The sequence below is a fragment of the Strix uralensis genome, chromosome 1 (genome assembly GCF_047716275.1).
Source record: "Strix uralensis isolate ZFMK-TIS-50842 chromosome 1, bStrUra1, whole genome shotgun sequence".
NCBI classification, from domain to species: domain Eukaryota; kingdom Metazoa; phylum Chordata; class Aves; order Strigiformes; family Strigidae; genus Strix; species Strix uralensis.
Genome location: NC_133972.1, coordinates 69,024,110 through 69,044,063, shown reverse-complemented (window position 1 = coordinate 69,044,063; position 19,954 = coordinate 69,024,110). Strand labels below are relative to the sequence as shown.

The following is a 19,954-nucleotide window of genomic DNA, read 5'->3' as shown; positions in this document are numbered from 1 at the left end:
CTGACAATACTTATTTAGTAAATAAAAATTCCACAAATAAAACAAAGAAAATTATGCCCAAAATGCTATGCTATCATAAAAGAGCAGATGCAATCTTAGAATGACCAAAAGTCAGAAGTATAAATCTTGTGTCAGTCAGAGTTTTAATTCAGACATGTCTCATACCTTACCTTTTAAAGGTTTATTTTCCTTTCTAACCCAATAGCCTAGCATGTCAACATTTAGAACATATACATACCACACACAAAAAAAAGTCTGTGCAATATGTCAAGACACATTGTCTTTGAATCTGCATTTTGCTTTGTCACTATTAACCATGCAGCATTATCTTCGAACTATGGCAATTCTCTCTTTAACAAGCAGTAGATAATTTATTTGACTGCAAACTGAATTAATGAAATATATATATTTCCTTCAAACAAAATTATTATTTTGTCTTTTATTTATATGGATAAAAACAGACATGTTCCACCTCATGTGTGCATAGGATTTTGGTCTAGTTGGGTGAACAACTTGATAGGTAAAAAAACGTCTGGATGTTTACATTCAGAGTGTAGCAGTTAATGGTCGTACTCTACCTGGAAGCCAGTAATAAGTGGGGTACCACAGGAGTTTATCCTGGGACCTGTCCTGTTAAACATTTTTATCAACGACCTGGAGAAGGACATGGTGTATACTCATGTCAAGTTTTCAGGTCACTCCAATTTTGGGGGACCAGCCAACACACTGGCAGGATGACCATTGAGGGGGACATAGATAGGTTGGCAGAATGGGCCAACAGGAGTCTTATGAAATACAGCATGGATAAATGCAAAGTCCAGGCTCTGAGAAGGAAGAAGCCCTTGCAGTGACACAGGCTGGGGACTGACCAGCTCTGCAAAAATGGCCCTGGGGATCAAGGCAAACAGTATTTTGGGGCCCCTTGAGGTCCCTTCCAACCTGAACTGTATGACAGTGATGAATAAATGCAGAAATAGACTATCTCTTTTATCATAGTGTAATTTTGGACACTACTATATCCCCTCCCTTGAGACACAGCTTTTCAGTGTGAGATTCTTACAATTTGAGGTTTTTGTTCTACAATATGCTTACTGTTTTATTAAAGGTGATATACCTCGGGTATCCCAATATATTTTACTGATGCTGACTAATAGTTAAGATGGTTTCTGGTGTAGCAAATTAACTCAGGTCCATAATATGCTTATATAAATCTACTATTGAAATTACATTGCTTGTTCCCCATCTACATTTATATGGACTTAATCTGTACTGAAGCCAGAATGTATTTGCAGATCACCCAGGTGGGGTGTTTTTTCTGTAATTGCTGTATCCTTATGTTTCACAGCCCAGATTAAATTTATCCACCTATAACTATCTCAAACTTTTAATTCGTGGTCACACATGTGGGGGAAATATCTCTGCATATATGAAAGGAAGGGGAAGAGTTTCAATACATGATTTCTGTTGTTCCAAGGCCACAGAAACCCCTCTCTATGGGTACTTTGCTGCATGCTGGATGCTATGCTTTTGATGTTGCTGACACCCATGAAGTGAACAGTTTTCTTCAGGACTAGTGACTTTCATTCAAAAATTAGCTGTTTGCTTGCTCCATTCGACCTTAAGTCAAATCCAGCCTTGATAAGACTGAGCTCCCTCCTTTTAAGGGACACAGGATTGTTCCCACTTTAAATCTAGTTGTTTCCTAGAACTGATTCTTGCCCCTTGAAGTCACTGGAAGAAGTTCTGTACGTATCATGGATCCAGTAGATAATAGATGCCTCAAACATTCTTAATGCAAGGGGAAAAGAAGGAAAGCAGCTTTCCCTGAAACCAAAGTAGATCAGTATGACTGGAACAAGCATAAGTACTAGAGCCTGACAAACTTATCCTTCCTCTCTCACCTTCTGTCACTGGCTTCATATATGCTCACAGCAGCAAGCACTTCACACTTCACAGTGATGAAATCAGAGTAAAAATGGAGATGAGCAAAAGATTCACAAGACTCCATTACACCAGACATTTTTGTTCTCTACTGCTCTTTCTGCTCTGACAAATTCAATATTTTTAATGAGTCCTGATAATTAAAACTACCCTGGCATTTAACATGACTATGATAGCAGAAGACACAAATACCACTCCAAAATTCTATTCTACCACTGTATGTTCTACTGGATCATTATTTGTAGCTGATAATTTGCAAGGCAAAAGATGCTTTGGGTATTTTCCCCACGAGAACAAAATCAAATGCCATCCTAATTTATTATTTGCATTGTAAGCAGATATCCTACTAACCTTTCAAAGAGTTTTAGTTACAGTGAAAAATATAGTAATAATAATTTCACATTTATTACCCCCCAAAATGCAATTACCATTAAAACACATGAACACAATAATAACTTCATTCTTGTTTCATAATTTGCAGTGCAGACAAAATTTCTGTATCCCTCATTCACTTCTTTTTGTAGACTGCTAAAAAATAACAAACCTACTTTAAAAGAAATTTTTAAATCTTTATCTCTAAATCTTTTTTTTTTCTTCTTTAGTGTTTTCCAGGGTGCCTGACAATACAAATCCGTACCATTTTGTGTATTTTTATTGTGATCTTAATATACTCTGTGGCTCAAGGATGTGTGGTGAGTATTTAAATAAAGCATTGCTTAATTTAGCATTCTGTTTAGAGAACAGCCTGGTATGGATCTGTTAAACACATACTATATTCTCGTCTGGTGAATTCCTACTGTTTTTATTATTCATACTTGCAGAGCATATTTCTTCAAAATTAAAGCCCTTTGCTATAATTTGAACTTTCACTGCCCTGAGTGAGGGTGTTGAATTAGGAATGGCAAAGCTATTAGCAAATTACACAGATAATACCCAGGCAACACCTACAGAAACTTCTATATCAAATCTTAGTATCACATAATCTACTGATGTCATGTACTTTATGGGAAAATTATTTTTAGATGTTCAACTTGCTTACTAGTTCAATGGCTAATATTTTGTGACAGAAAAGACAAGGTGTCAAACAATATTACTGATTTCTATGTGGCAATTTACAGAACATATGTCTGTGTAATAACAGGGGGATATTTTTAGTCCAGACAGATCAGAAAAGGTAAGGAGATCTTAAAATATGGACTGTATTGCATAACAATAAGAGGTGCTTACACTGTGCTACTTACATGATCCCTTCACATCTAATGTCTAGGAAGCTTCTCTTGTATGAAGGGAACTTGCTCAATACTTCTGATAATTGAGCTTCTTTCACTGTAGATTAGCAGCTTGTTCTACGTGGTAGACTTGAATGTCAAATGGGATTTAAACTTCCACCTAAGTATTTGGCATTTAGTTGCCTTGTCAAATTCCTAGCACTCAATTTCAGCATTTTGGCTGTTAATGCTAATGAATTAAACATGTTAGGGTACCCAGAGGAAAGAATACACACAAAAATAGCATGCTAAACACAATTGGAAATGCCGAGGCGGTAGATGTCTCAAATCATGCCTCGGTAGGATTTAGGCATATGTTCTGACCAATAGGAGCAATTCACAATGCTAACTGAGGTGCCAAGCCCCTTATTTTGTATTTTGTGTATTCACTCATACCTGGACCTGCCCTGAGAACATCTACCAAGCTGATTCCCATGAACTGAATGGGCAGAGGATCCCTTGTCTGCAAATTCCAAAGTCCTGAGAGGTACCAAGAGTTACTGATGTTCAGACATTTCTGGGAATAATTGAATATCAGCTGTGTGAGTAACACCCAGCCCTAATAGCACATAGACATATACGTGGTTCCTTATGCGCATATAAGCCCAAAATGCATAGAGATGTGCAGTACCTCCAGGCTAGCTAGCATCTCAGCAAGTTCTGTATATCTGACTTGGGGATTGAGATGAATATTATGACAGCTGGAACCTTTGTGGATCAGCCCCCATAGATTTGACACTTACTTTGACCAAATGAAAAAAGCCACCATTGTTGCCACTTAAAGATGCTGAAAATGAGAAACAGACATCACAAGGCCTAAGGCAACGTTGAACATCGGTGAAAGAAGACAGATTAGAATTCAGAAGTTCTGGCCTCCAACAAGGCAGTGATCATTCAGTTACAACTTCTAATAGGTCACTAATATCACTTTATCCTTTACTGAAGCAAACATAGCCTGTAAGCATTTAAATGCTTGGGAGAAATGTTTAATCAGTGGAAATTATTAGTTCCTGCAAAGTGTGCCTTTAGAATTCTCAGCTAGCAGAGGAGCTAGGTGTTGAGGTTTCACTCTTAGTTGTAGAGCAGATGGTGTTTTCCTGGATGGATTGCACATCATTTATGAAGCCCCCATGCACGTCTGCGTTTTCAGATGAGTTTAGTATGAACAGCATTTTTAAGGATATTGAACAAAATCACATTAAACGGATTTTTCACTTCACTCTTTCTCATCTCATTTCATAATATTAGCCATTGTGAGTTTAACTCACATTTTATCTGTTATGTCTCATCTTTTTAAATGACCCCCTGTAAAATATATTGCTTAATCACCTTTCAGGTTGTCAGTTATTTTACAGCATGCTATAAAATTTCATTATCAGTGGTTAGGATGAAATAAAAAGGTCTAATAACACACTTCAAAAGAGAAGCTTAAGTACAGGGCAGGGCTTATGCGGCAGTGCCTGTTAAAATCAATTTCACACTACCATCCCACTCACCCCACTTACACTAACTCTTATCCTCTCCCTTCACAAGGGGTGAAGGTTGGAGTGCAATTAAAATTGGAGCTCTAGGGACTTAAACTATTTGCCAGAAATTCCTCCTTTCCTTGGGTAACAGCTCTGAGATGTGTACATGACATTGCCTTTGGAAGAAACAGGTTAAATTTCCTCAAATTTCCCATAAGAAATGCACTAAAACATTTTTTTATTTCCCAGTCTAGAGAGGAAATGGATGACTGAAATGGCAGGAATAATTAAGGATGAGGCCTTATATGTGAATCATATGTGGTAGCAGAAGTATCTCTAAGGTGGAGAAAAGATATTATTCATGTTTAGTTTTTCAATCAAAGATAAAAATATTTTTTTATTTTATATTTGATTAATTGAATTTGATACAATTTATGTAGTCAATAAAACATTTATTTCCATGCTTTGTGCAAGAATCTTTCTCACCTGCATGGCCACATAAAAGTTTACTGAAGTTCCTTAATTTTGCAGGAGTATGTTCGCTTGAGAATCTCTTGGTTTTGAGCACTGAGAGGGAAACTATTCAACTAAGCCCAGACTTTGTTTGGCCTTACTGGCATCTAATGAAGAAAGTGTGTCTCCCACCTAAAACTGAGGAAAGCATTACAGGAAAAGGAGACAGATTTTATTAGGGCAGTGAACTGGATGGGAACTCCATGGCCACATTTTCCCAATTAGAAATGAACTACAATCAGCCCCCACAGCAGCTGCATTTTATGTTTATTTCATGTTTAATTTTCTCCCCTTCTCACCTCTCCTGTCTTTTCTAGGTTGGCTGTATGCCTTGGGTTTGGAATACCAATTCCAGCAGTTCAATAGTTATAATTTCTCCTGGTGGAACAAATAAAACCATGAATGAACTTCCATGTGACACAGCCCACTATGCTTTCCTTTCCTGTGTAGTGGGAACTCTCACCTTGGCAATATTTCTACGTGTATCTTCCTTGCCAAAAATGATTCTCCTGCTTTTTGTTACAATTTTGTACATAGTTATTCTGGAACTCAGTGGTTACAGAAAAGCAGTGGGGTAAGTAACTTGCAAAGTTAAAGCAATGGGTTTTTCTGTATAGGTAGTCACGACATTGACTACTCATCTGTGAATTGTCCTCTAGCATTCAGTGCTGCTTAGGGCTGTATACTCAGTAGACCATAGGAAATACTTAAGCCATCCTCTCCCCAGCAATTGTAGAGTCTAGTAATATCCATCAACAGGAGATCAGCTTTTGGGAACTAACTACTGTTGCCCCATTATTCTGTAGTTTTGTGCTAACATACCTCAGCTGAACACACTACGGTCTAATTATAACAAGAAATAGAAAAACACAATTAAAAACTTCCCTTCCAATTTCAGTAGCCCTCAACGAATTCCAATTTCATTTAAGCTTTTGAGCTTTTGAATGTTTTTATATTTGCTAATTAAAGGCATGCACATACATTACAATAATGTATAGCATTATAAAATCCTCAAGAAGCTGAATGTTGTGTGATGCAGTGATCAGATTTACTGTCACCCATCTCCCTGCCCATATGAGCCTCTTCAGAAAAGGCTAGTGATTAGCTCGTATCCACATGTTCTAAACTAAAGATATTATATTAAAAATATGCAGTGTTGAGTATTAGAAAACCTGGAATAACCCATTTACTTTCCTTTTATTTTTAAGGGGTGGCTCCTTTTATATGCGTGGCTATGAACCAATACTAGCCATTTTGCTATTTTCTTGTGCTTTGGCACTGCATTCCAGACAGGTGGACTTGAAGCTGCGTCTGGACTACCTCTGGGCTGTGCAGGTAAGTCATAGGACTTTTCTTTCTAGTATCCAAGCACACAAAATGATGTCTGACTTTTTGAATTGGCTTGCAAATACTTTCAGAACAAATTATTTGGACTAAGACACTTTCAAAATTTTCCATGCCTGTTGGGTTTTACAGAGAGGAATTATTAGAGCTTTCTTTCCACAGACCTATAAAATTCATTTGCTCTGGAGAAGTTTGGTTTTTTGTTTGTGGTTGTTCCATAACACTACATCATTAATGAAGTAATGTATTTATATCTAAGGTGCATTATGAATAGAGAGAATTTCAAACATGGGAAATTGACTGTTAGCAATAGAAACTTGAGGTGAAATTAAATCCATAGGGTTTTTTCATAAACTGATAAAAGAAAATACTTATACACATATCATGTAATGAAACTGTGGAACTCTTTCCCAAAGAAAGATTGGAAATTTATTTAGATACCAATTACCTGGATTTTTTTTGAAAATATATTTCCTAGCTATCATAATCACAGCAAAATCTATAGAAATTATACTAGCCATGAGGGGCATTAGGAAATGTCTACCTCCTGTCACACCTCTCAGCAGTCCTATTCCCACCTCCAAAGTGTTTCACACTGACCCCTGAGGGAAGGAGAAAGTTGAAGAAGGTATAAGTTTGTTTTTGTGGAATTTGGAAGTTGCCTTTACACTCTTGTAGTTCACAGAAGTCACATCCTATTCTCACCTACACCCTGTTAACTATGTTGTTAAGAGAACTGTATAAAACATCACAGTGCTTGCTTTTATGTGTAAGATCAAGACTGGAACACATGGGTTAAATACATCCCTGGCTCTACTGTGTTACCTAGAATGGAGAAATCAGGAATGTCTTAGCTCTATTATCTTCTACTCTTTTTTCTATTTTTCTACCTGACACTTAAGCTCTGTTGGGATCTTTTGTTTGTCTTGATGTCCAAGACCATGTCCACCTCCTTTATGATTTAAGTTTATCTTGTTCTACAATTTCTGTGGACTCTGTGCTGTTTAACTGAGTCAACAACGTGTGATCACTTCATTTAATTTTTGTCCTATGACCTGCAGTATTGATAGGTGGCCTGTCAGCCTCAGAAGTTTGTTTTGGACAAACTGGTAATAGTTTCCACTTGCTGTGGTGCCAAATACAGTTTTCAGGTGGGAAAAAAAAAAAAAATTCCCTGACTTTGAAACTGAGAGCAGCACATGATTAGCTGTAGAGAGGCTATCTTTATATAGATTAGCACATGGTGGAGGTATGTGAGTGCCATATGATCCATGAATACAAGACCACCTGTATGCTATTCCTAGCCATGAAATAGATTAGAAAGCAGGAAGATACTGTTTTGTTATCCTGTGACCTTTAAACAGGTCAAGAGTGAGTTCCAGCAGCTTAAATGCTCTTCATCATTCCCGATACTATGACTTGCACAGTGAATTGTGCATCCCTAAGGAATGTACTGCTTAAAGATTCTTGGTTTTAAGTTGGCTTTTAATTAGCAATGAATTAGTTTTAAAAATTCAAGTGCAGGAAACTAATGGGATGCTTGCCTGCTGAAAGACCAGAACTGGACAATAGCGAAGGGAGAAATATAAACTTTTTCTGTTTTCTACCAAGTTTTACAGAAATACCTAGTCATCTACCACTATTGTTAAAATCATTGTGCACTTACTCCAAAGGACAATAAGGGGAGTTGAAACATATGGATGCCTAGGTATCATTTCAAAAAGTGCTTTTCATCTGAGAAGATCAAATGCCATTTTCAGATCTTTTCAATTGCAAATCAGGTACTTGTGTAGTACCATCTTGTCTGTGAGATTTGCAGAAAGGAAAAAAAAAAATCAGTGTAGGTAGAAGATTCAGAAATTCAGGATCAACATAACCACCATTCTTTGAAATCAGTATGCTGGGTAGATGCTTGGCCTCTTTGACAATCTGGGCATATACTTTTGTTCTTCTCAATTCCACATGGAAGATCTATTGCCTGTACAATAAATAATAGTGGATAACATGTTGTAAGGAACGTTGTCCTTGTTTCCACTCTGTGTATTAGTTGTAAATGGGACTGAATACAAGGGCTAATTAACGTAACATGCAGAAGTACCATTGTGATGGATGTTACAGAAGTGCTTACAGTGCTTACCTATTCAAATGAATAAGTAAAAAAACCATTATCTTTGTACTTATTAGGCTCTTTGGCATAGTGAAAATCTGAGTATTAAAAGCTCTGGGAAGACTGTTGGTTGGAAATATCTATATGTTAAAACTGCCTTTGAATAGTTAGCAAACTCCAAGCCACTAATTGTTTAACGATCTTTGAGAGAATATAAGGGTAAAAACCACCTTTCTGATTGACAATTTTGTCTAGCTGCTGGACTGCAGGAGCTCTGCATTCTTGGTCATGTTTCTCTACAGCTTACAATGGAACCTTGTTGGTTTAACTTGGTTACATTCTTGGTAGCAGAAGTTTTAGAAAGACCACTGACTTCATGCACAGGACTGTGGAGATTTTCTTCTGGTTTACAGAGTGAGTGTGCTGGTTCTTTGTGCAAACACTGAATTGAATGAATCACTGCTAGATCTGGAGACTCACAGCTCCCAGTAACCAGCCGCCATGTGCCAACATGGTACAACATGTATTTTTAGGAAGCTCCTCAATTGTTGGCTTACAACTGGGAGAATTTCAGACTCAAGGACTATTTTGAAAGCTGTAAGCACTTTGTTTACATACTTTTAGTAAGGTTCATTGTGGGGCTAATCCTGTAAAAATGTTCCCAGATGAATAAAACCAGTTGTGGCATAAGCTGCAATAAAAAGTATTTCATAGATATTTTCATTTAATTCATCATGAACAACAGTCTAGTACTAACTAAATGATATTTTAAACACTGAAAGTATCTTGCAGTTAATACCATTATTATGAGGAATATATAGATCGATGCTCAGTGGTCTATGCTAAGGTCTGAGGAAAACCCATCTCCACAGAGTTTGTCTGCCACATCGGGAAAAAAATGTGTTTTGAGGAAAAGCAGTTTTCAAAGAAGAAAAACTGATTTAGAAAAATGATACAGTTCCAAGAAAAGTTAATCTAATTTCCATGCATCTAGGTTACATAACCAGAACAGAGATAATACAGTATGATTTATGTATGTCATGTGGAAAAAATACATTTTTCTGATTGATGATAAGTTGTTAAAACATTTATATTTGTACTTACTCTTCACACGTCAATGGTGTTATAGCTTCTTGTTGATTTTGTTAGGTTTTTTCTGTGCCAAATTTAACCTTTCTGAATATCACAGTATTTCCAGAAAATATCTGTTGGTTGTTGGTTCTTTTTAACAGGCAGTGGGAGAAGAATTTCATTTTCCACATAACATTGTTGAGTAATTCTGTGTGTCTCATGACAATAACTGTGAATAGCAAATGTAGGCACATTTTACTTCCTTGTGACTGATAATCCCTTCTTTTTATGCAAATTCCTCAACAAAACTGGGGGGGGGGGGGGGGGGGGGAAGATTGGACAAATAAATACAAGCAATAAATGTATGAAGAAGCTAAAACTGCCCCAAAAATGGAGTTGCTCATTCACCCAGGATTTGTCAGGGGAGGAAAATAAGGATAATACAATGATATGACTGATTGTTGCATTCTTTAGGGAATACTAGAATATTATTCAGCTGTCTGTTCTAATCCGTGACACTTGTAAGAAATACGGTCGGCAGGCAAGACTTGCCAGGTATGCTTGCACTTCCTCCTAAAAATCTGGCCCTACGGAAGCAGTGTGATAGGTCTCTTCCCTGTGGTTTTAGTGCCACCTTCAGGTACAAAGATGATGTTTCTGCGGCACCGGTGCCCAGCATCTTGAAGCAGTGGATTTTCATGGGGTAACTCTTCAGTCAGTGACATTGCTACAGCATTTTTATGCTTATTAAACAGTCACCTGATATCTCAGGTGATACAACAGCTCAGACCACATCCTGATCAAAGGATGTAACCAGTTACCAGCGTTGTAAAACTGCGGGATGCTGTGTAACTTTGTAAAATGCAATAGGTGTTAATTATGTTGATGTCAGAAGCCATAGTACCAAATAATATTTTAAATTTTGTGACCAGGTTGGAAGCAAACCCAAAGTCTGCTTTTAAATACTGCAGCTCTGCAAATACAGTTAAGTTCTGCAAAATGACCTAGCTACCACGAATACCAAACAGGTATAAGCAAAAGGCAGAATGTGAAAAATTATGTTGCTCATGCATTTTCTTTCATATGTATTTTCTTTCTTGTTTATTTTCACAAATAATCTGCCTTGTTTTTTGAGCTAGCAGCTATTGCATAAATATCATGCTGGCAGATTTCCTTAATTAACCAATAGGAACAGAGGCAAATAGACGAAGGTTTGGATACTATTTAGCTGTCTGGATAATATTTCCACCAGGAATGTAAATACCTGTGATCTGTGCTATTTTAATCTTCTTTCTCCAGTCTGAAGTACTCCTTCTCACCTGTCAGTGTCTGTTTTGCCTGGGAAGGGATGATGCCTACACATCGTTTTATCTCAGCTGCTCAAAGAGTAGGTACTAGGAGTTCATGAGTGACAAGGAGGAAAGACAGTTTTCACTGCATTCCCTTGAAGGGCAGAAAGCAGGAAGCTGAAAAAAGGTCCAGAAAACATCAGTAATTGGTTTACTTCCCTCCCCATACAGCTGTGTAATGGGATAGTTTTAGAGTCCTCACTGCTGAACATGACCAAGTCTTTTTTTACCTCACCTTCACTCCTTATCTTCCCTTGCGAGAAACACAAGGAGATCTTTCATCTTTCCCCAGGCATCTCCTGAGGATTTGCATCTATGAGAGCTGTCTTAGGCAGTGCAGGGTGAGAGGATGGGTACTCTATGCAGTCTCAGCAGAGAAGGTACACTGCAGTTCATATTCCTAGCAGATCACTTTATTAAAGTCAGGATGAGAGACACTTGCTATGTCTGCATGGTGTAAGTGCAGTCCATGCAGAGACTCGGGCTAGGGTACCAGCAACAATATAGCAGTATTTACCCAGTGTGTGGTCTAAGCTGATATACCTTGCTTTTCAACACAACTGAGTAGCTCAGGAGTGCTATGCTAATTCCATGAGCATTCTGCTTCTGGATCTGGGGCTAGGTCAGGAAAAGCTGCCCCACATAGGCAAGTGTCTCCCTGAACCACAGGGAAAGAGTGCACTCCTCTCTCCCTGTTGGCTAGGAAGTGCCTGACCTGAAATAGGCCAGGGCACAAAAAGCTAAGAGCACTTGACCTACATTCCCCTTGTTCTGCTGTTTACATAATTTGTCTCTATTTAAGGTTTGCTACCATTACCCACCATGGTATTATTCAAGGGCCTTCCATGACCTTAGTGACTTTCATCTCATTTCTGGCAACAGAACCTTCCCAGAGTCAAAATTGTAGTTAACAGTTTTGCATCCGAAGAGGGGAAGAGACACTTGCTAGCTGTGTTGGGAATTAAGCATTCTACTGTGTTTCTTAGCAATGCTGACATCCTTAATGTCTTTCCCTGCTCTTAGAGGCTTTTGCCACCCCTTCAGTCATGACTTTGGTGGTTTGGTTTGAGCCACTAGCTCTTCATTGAAGAGCTCAGTTCTCAGCCTCTTAGTCACAGTTGTGGTCCCATCATTGTGAACATTGTCACACCCATACCTGCACACACACAGTAGTGTCAATGGCATTTCTCTTCCAGTAGTTTCATGACTTTACTGAAGCAAGACAGAAAGGAGGAGAAAAGCCATCACATGCCTTATAGCTCCGTCAGAATGAAACAACCTGAAAACCAATAGGCTAGAGTGTCTTCTCTCATTTATTTTATGTTGATATATTAGGATTGTTTTTTATTTCTGTGTGCCAAAGGCTGGACAGAAGTCCAGCAACATGACCATGGTCACAGGGGTCTGCTTCAGTTCTGACAGCTTTGTTCTTGAGCTGTGACTTGCTCTGAAACCTTTTTTATGAATCATACACAATGGTAGGAAGCACTACATATTGCTGAAGAACCTTCTCAATCATGTCTTCCAAAATGAATGCTTTGGTCCACGACTGGGCAAGGCTAAGGACTCTGATCACACATTTCCAGATCAGAAATGAACAGCAGCTGCCAGTGATTGAGCAACATCAGTATCCATGCAATGTATCAAACTGATTACTCCACTTACCTGCCCCTGCTTGATTACCTTGACTTGTCCAGAAATCTCTACACCTTGGCCCAAAGGTGTATTGTTCTTTAGGCTGCTGTTCTGCCCCATATTGTATTGGGAGCTTAACTAAGAACCTTAAGTGTTCCTAAGAAGAAAGTAAGAAAAAAGTTCTTATTCAAAAAATAGAGGAATGGATAAGCAAGCCCCAAATGGATTTTTTATTCAGAGCATGAATTCAGTTTGCAAATCTCTTTGCTGTCATCACAGTAAAATTTCCCATATTCCAGTATGATGTAAAATGGAGTTGTAAGCTTGGTTTGAATCTTAAGCTGGAAAAAGCTTTTTATTTTTACTATTAAAACATTTAAATTCCAATAGTCAGACTAAACGCAAAAGGCCATTATACATGTTTATAGACAACAATAAGACAGAGTTATACCATCAAAATAGGGGAAAGATATTTTAAGAAAATGTGGTGGTTTAGTCCCTGCCGGGGTCTGAGACCAAGCGGCTGCTGCCCCTCCCCCACAAAGGGAGCGAAATACAAAGCCCTGGGCTGAGATAAGGAGAGGTTTAATACAACAGTGCAACAGCAACACAACAAACAACAACAATAACAATAAGAATAACAGTAATAACAGTGAACAGAGCAAAATATCTACCAATACAGCAGTGAGAACACAGCAAATCCCATAGTACACGCAGTAACCGACTGTCCCGCTTTGGATGTGACGTCCGCATGGTATCTGAATAACCCGGCTAGAGCTCCCCCCCACTGCTGGGGAAACTTAACCCTATCCTGGTTAAACCAGGACAGAAAACTTCATATGAAATTTAAACAGCAAAAATGTGTCAGGAAGACAGCTCACAAACAGGAAACAGATACTTGCTTAGAACAAAAATTTTAGGTATATTTCTTGCAGAGTTTAACTGCTATTTAATGTTTACTGATAATTCACCTCTGGAATAAATTCTGATTCTTATTACACAAATTAGAGGAGAAGCTGAGAATTTATTTCAAAAGGGAATGACTCCTGAAGAAGTTATGTTTATAAAACCAGTTCTCTTTCAGCATTCTTTCTACTTGTAAAGAAATTGAAGAATACTGAAGTAAACTGCAAGGAGAAGCGGACTGGGTGATTGGAATAAAAAGTTTGTTTCCTAACTTTTGATATGGAAAGCAAAAATTAGCTTCCTGGAAAAAAAAAAAAAATCACATGAAAAGAGTATTGTAAGACTATACAAAGGCAAGAGGCGACTGGTGTTCTCCTACTTAGACAGGAATGGATAGTGAGAAAAGTATGTGGACTTTGTAATAGATCAGGACAGCAAATTCAAGATACAAAAAGGACACCAGCAAAGATTAGAGCAGGTTCTTTAGTGGTTTATGTGATTGTAGTTTCTCAACAATGCCTGAGAATTCACCTTCCAGTCTTCTGCTGACTGTAACTAGATAAACAAAATCATACTGGAACCTTGGCAGAAGATTTGTGTTACTGGTCTGTGAGTGTGATCAATGAGTAAAGAACAAGCTGTGATTTCTATGAGATTAATTATATGGTGGTGATCAATTATTTTCTAATTGAAATGAGAATATGGGGCCAAAAGTCACTCTAACAACAAGAAGCAAATTCCAGAGAAGTAATTTTGCTGAAGAGTCTACTAAGGACTAGACTGGAATTTGCAAACCTAGGAGTCCCAAATGAGATCCCTAGATATTCAGTATTTTTTCAATAAGAGGTCTGATTTTTCGAATTGTTTCCTAATGCACGACTCCCACTAATTCCTGTGAGTCAAGACACTTGTAATAAGATACCACTGTCTTGGGTTAAGGACCTCAGCTTGTTAACTCCTAGGCACTCTTTCTGAATGCTGTCATTCACATGAATGGTAGAATTTCTGTTGCTATTGTGAACAGAAATTTCTGTGCACAGGAACTGTATATGTGTTCATGACAAATGCTGGAGTAATTAAAAACACCTCTAGAAATGCAAATGATTTTTATATTAAAATACTTTTTTAAAATTGCATATCATTCTTAAGGATGTTCAATTTTAAAACCTTTTCCTCTGCTGAAGTTACTGTCTTACCAGGTCTGTTTCCATTTTATTGCAAAATGACGTAGCTTTGCTTTAAACACTAGTGATTCTCCAGTCTTCTCTTTTTTGAAACACTGCTGTCACTGCTGTCACTTCCTATCTGGGAAGTAACTGGTCTCCAAGGACAACGTGATCTAAGTGCGTTTATTCTAACTTTTTAATCTGTAAAAATATCAAGGGCCTATTTAAAAGAACAGGGAACTACAGAAGACATCAATACACAGAGCACAGAGACTTTAGCTTGAATTACTAAGGACTTAAAGGGATTTTGCCCCATTGTAGAAGCATGGTATAGGAGAATGGTTCCCACTCTACTTTGCAGGCATTATTTTGCTCAGTTTAATTTCAAAGGATGAAGTTATTTCATGGCTTCAGCTAATTTTTTGGGTTTTGTAAAGTTTTTTCTTTTCCTCTATCCCCACAGGCAGAAGAAGAGAGAGATGATATGGAGAGAGTCAAGCTGGATAATAAAAGAATTCTCTTCAACTTGTTGCCAGCACATGTTGCACAGCACTTTCTCATGTCTAATCCAAGAAATATGGTAAACCAAGATAAAATTTGAATATATGGTGATGTTCTATGGGTGTGACCTTGTGTAGCTTGGGTCACCTTTCTACGTTTTCAAGAAGGTCACTTTTCTATGTTTTCAAGAAAGGCTTGGACTTACAAAATTTCATTCATGTTAAAAGGAATAGTTTTGTAAAAACTTGTGTTCAAGAATTAGTTTGGGATTATTTAGTTCACCGTAGTGTCCTCCTTTTCTGAAGAATTTTAATAAAAAGCAGGATAAGGGAATTTTGTATCATTCAACATTAATGAAGTGTCTGCATGCAAGTAACCAACTTTTTTTCAATCAATTTAGAACACTAGAACTTATCACAGTATTTCATAAACTCGGTTTGGTTCTGAATGGTGAAGTTTATGAACTGCCAGACACTTCCATATGAACCACTCTAGTTCTGGAAATACACTGTCATTACCAAACCCATCCATTTAAAGTTAAAACCAGAGAATTATACACATCCAAGGAAGACACTAGCTTTTAACATCAAAGGCTGCAGTGATTAAATAAATTGGTTCAGGAAGCCATTACCAAAGTCCTTCCAGTGCAGCTGCAATACCTGCAGCACTGGAGTAGCCATAAAGGCTATGATACTGCTCTGGAGAGTTTGGATCAATGTATTTGAACCACAGAAGAGTGGTTTTACTTTCCATGAGCCCTCCAAATTCTTAAGCAGAAACCTTACTGTACAGAACAGCATTATATTGTTAATGTTGAATACAGGACTCTGCAACTCAGGGAAAGACGTGAAGGAGCGAGGCTGGTTTTGTGCTGCAGGGTAAATTTGTTCCATCTTGTATATTAGTTATAAAACAAAATTGAGAAAATGCAATTATATTTCTCATACAATAAAAGTCCTACAACTGCTAAGACTTTCTACAAAAGTTTTACTCACTGTTTCCATGTCTAAACAGAGAACAAGACTAAGTTGTTTTAAATGGGTTTAATAGTTTAGGTGTTAATTTTCTTTTGTGTTTTTGAGTGGAGAGATCTTTCAACACTTTTTTAATAAGGCTGGCTTTCTCTCTACCAGAAATTATGGCTTTTGTCCTAGCTATTGGTTAGTAGTAGAATAGATAACATAATTATGATGCCTGGTTCAGATTAATCTTTTAAAATAAAATTTGTATCTGCTCATGAACTACAGGATCTTTATTACCAGTCATATTCACAAGTGGGAGTGATGTTTGCTTCCATCCCAAATTTCAATGATTTCTACATCGAATTGGATGGCAATAATATGGGAGTGGAATGTTTACGCCTGTTAAATGAAATTATTGCTGATTTTGATGAGGTAAGGTCTAAACGCTTTGTATTTTGACCATATCAGTTCTACCAAATTATTATCATCAGAGATTTTCTGTAGCAACTCAGCATATCTTGAACTGCCTAATAAAACAGTAATGTAAACTTCCTATTTAATTGTAGTTAGTAATTGTAGCTTCTCCAAAGTGCCCGGTTTGTACTTTTAGGCACATGAGTCTGACCTCAAATTCCTCTAGTATAGGAAGAGTATTAAAATGCGAGTTAATGGTAGTTTTTTCAATGACCTCAAAGTGGGCAAGCATCAATTTACCAAAAATAAGATGGTTTAATCAACTTGCACATATTATGTGATAGCTATGGTTGCTTCTCTAAAAAATTATGTAATATTTAACAGTTTTATGTTTTAAACAAAGCTTATGGACAAAGAATATTATAAGGACATAGAAAAGATCAAGACAATTGGGAGTACCTATATGGCAGCTGTGGGACTCGTACCTACTTCAGGAACTAAGGTAAGAAGATTTTGCATAGTAGTAATTTGTGGAGGAACCATTCTCCCTCAATTTCCAGAGGAACACCAGAAACACAACTAACTCTGTGTGATTACAGATAACTTGTATTACTTCTTTACAACAATTTAAATCTGAAATTCAAAGAACGACTGTAGCCTGAAAAGAAAAATTGCTATCCTAGCAGTTACTCATGTGGCTTCATTTGGGATTTCATTGTCTGCAGCTCTGGATTCTCTGCAAATTGGCATATAAAGCTCCTAAGTCAGAGTGGTAGTGTTTTAAACCGGCTGTTTTAGGATGATCTTGTAAGATGAACAAGGGTTCATCATGAAGATGAGAAGGGGAGACTCTAGGTATAATGAATTGCTGCAAAACTAACACAAGAATATTAAAATGTGATTTTTTTTTTTTTTTTATATTGAATTCTGGGTGCAACCTACAATCAAAACAAACAGCCTCTCCCAGCCCCTAGCATGGACAGGAACTTAGTGCTAGCTACATTGCTGCACTTTACCCTGGTCCCTCCAAATCAGCTCTTCTTTGTCTTTACTGCTAGCATTCTTTTTACCCCCCTAATTACTCAGCAATAAAAAAAGTCAAAGTCATTTCAGACCCACTAGTTCTGGGTCTGTATCCTCCTGAGTGTGTTTCTCACCTTAAGTTTGTGTCTTGGGACAGAGATTTCCTACATTTGCATGCAGCATCTGGAAAGGCAGAAAACCCTGTAGACAGTACACTGAATATACTGTAAACAAAGTACTATGCATGTTAATAATTATATTAATAAAATTATTTTATGAAAAATTAATAACATTAATAATATGAGAAATATAATGAAAATGAAAGCAATCCAGGCACCTAGTCTGCCCAGAATTTCCAGACACCTCTCCCCTGTTCTGATATGCATGTACGTATGTTGTAGAGGTACACTCATGCGTATGGTTTAGCATTGGAAAATAACACCAAATTAGAGGGCAAAACCAAAAAGTGCCAGAAGATGGCCTGTGAACTTTCTAGCAACAATTATCCTTGTTAAGTAAATTTTTAAAAAGGCCACACTGAAATGAACTATTAGAATCATGTTGGAGTATATCACATGCAACTAATTTTCTGGTCTGCAGGGTATTTACAACTGATGCTTTCCTTTTTATCATTGCTAGAAATCTACACATTACAAAAAGGTATTTTTAAAACTCTGTTTATGCTGAAATGTTTGACTCCTGGGTCACATGCAAAAAAATTGATCCTTTGAATTTTGTTCAGTGTGATCTCAGGCAAACAGGCAATGGCATAGTTGTGTGTCTGCTATAAATGCTCTTTGAACTATAATCCTGAAAACAAGTGTGTTATTGGGTAACTTTGGCAGCATATGTTCCAAAACCTAAACATGTTTATCTCTTGTATTTTATAGTTGCTAACTGAAGGGTCAGCTGAGTTAGCCCAGTACTGAAGATACCGCTCTGAGCTTATGATAGAAACTTATTTAAATCACTGCAGAAGGTCTTGTACAGGACTCTGCATTTCTCTGAAATGTTGGGGCAAATTTTGATCTTTTCTGTACAGGTAGAATTTATTTAACATTCTGTATTCCAGAAAACCTAAAGATCTTTTATGAAACAGCTGATATTTTTTACTTTAACTTGAGGTTTCAGCTCTTCTGTCATCTCTTCCCACTGACCGTGAGATGCAAACAAGTAGAAATTATTCACATCCTCTTGGCAGTTTCCCACTAGGTCTTCAGCATGCAGCTATGTATTAGAAGTCTCATGATCCTGGGTAGCCCATCATGCACAGACGATCACTGCCAGCCATCACACAGTCCCTGGGCTGCCCGACGGAGTCATATGTGTCCATGGGGAGCCATAAGAGACTCAAGAGCTTCTGGTCTCCCCTGTGCCAGGGGTATCCTAGCTTCATCAGAAAATCTGGCACAGCCTTTGATTGTGAGCCACCAATTTCATACTAGGATTTGGACATGAGCAGAAAGCAGTGGATGGGGTTAACTGTGCTCTTAACTGAAGATATTAACACACATAAGAACCCAATACCCTGATGAAGTTAGATATTTAAATCCCATATTTTACAGTTCTGTGGCTTCTGCAGCTTGACTTCAGCAGGTTACTATAGTAAATGCACATTGCCTCTTTCAGAGTGGTTTTGCTGGGATGCTCTGGGCAGTCTTTCCAGTAACTACTTCTCTGATGTTTAAATAAATAATTGCTTGCCAATTACACCATCAGGGCAGCACACAAACCAAGCTCTCTGTAAACCTTTTGCACAATATAAGTTTGTTGTGTGTGTGGAGTCCTTTGAAATTATGTCTGTGATTTCACCAGGGTCCTGACTCTGTGGTGTTCTTCAGTGCAGGTTCAAAAGAGTTTGCCAGGAATCCTTTTGAGAGGCATCTGTCACCTGCAGCACATCCAGTATTTGTCACCAGTACTCTCTCCTGCAACCGTGAGGGGCATTGCAGGAAATCAAAGCATTCATCAGGCAGCAAAGAAATGGAAGGATAATGAATATAAAGAAGATTAGAGGATTAAATAAAACTATACACTCGTCCCTCTCTCCTCCACACATTCAAAATTCTCTCCTCTGTTGGAAGTGTAGCCATCAGCTCTTTAAACGTAATTCTTGTTCTTCCATTGTCTTGGGGAGGCTGGAAAAGAGTAGAGCTAGTTGACATTGCAAGAAGCAGACTCCCAGAGACCCAGGCAGGTAAATAAAAATATCCTTTCTAAAATTTGGGACTGGCCCAAGGATGACTTTCATAATTTTTTGTTAGCACTTCAATTTTTGTAAATTTCCC

At 37.7% G+C, this 19,954-nt stretch overlaps 1 protein-coding gene and 1 long non-coding RNA gene across 5 annotated transcripts in view; one reads left to right on the top strand and one right to left on the bottom strand.

The window, feature by feature from the left end:
* Positions 1–19,954, top strand: part of ADCY1 (adenylate cyclase 1) — a 181,401-nt gene that overhangs the window by 135,450 nt on the left and 25,997 nt on the right. For all 3 annotated transcript variants that reach the window (XR_012629129.1, XM_074869914.1, XM_074869905.1), the window contains exons 12-17: positions 2,544–2,633; positions 5,506–5,762; positions 6,397–6,523; positions 15,230–15,346; positions 16,515–16,661; positions 17,047–17,145. Coding sequence is in view for 2 of the 3 variants with exons in the window: in XM_074869914.1 (XP_074726015.1) it covers positions 2,544–2,633; positions 5,506–5,762; positions 6,397–6,523; positions 15,230–15,346; positions 16,515–16,661; positions 17,047–17,145 (837 nt within the window). In the remaining variant the exon portion in view is untranslated. The remainder of the gene's footprint in view (positions 1–2,543; positions 2,634–5,505; positions 5,763–6,396; positions 6,524–15,229; positions 15,347–16,514; positions 16,662–17,046; positions 17,146–19,954) is intronic.
* LOC141944016 (uncharacterized) overlaps positions 1–19,954 on the bottom strand; it is a 35,803-nt gene that overhangs the window by 2,220 nt on the left and 13,629 nt on the right. The window contains exons 2-3 of one of the 2 annotated variants that reach the window (XR_012629131.1): positions 12,725–12,851; positions 9,744–9,939 (exon numbers count right to left, since the gene is read on the bottom strand). This is a non-coding gene — a long non-coding RNA (uncharacterized LOC141944016). Of the gene's footprint in view, positions 1–9,743; positions 9,940–10,974; positions 11,826–12,724; positions 12,852–19,954 lie in introns of those variants that run through there. The other variant, XR_012629130.1, reaches the window with a different exon arrangement.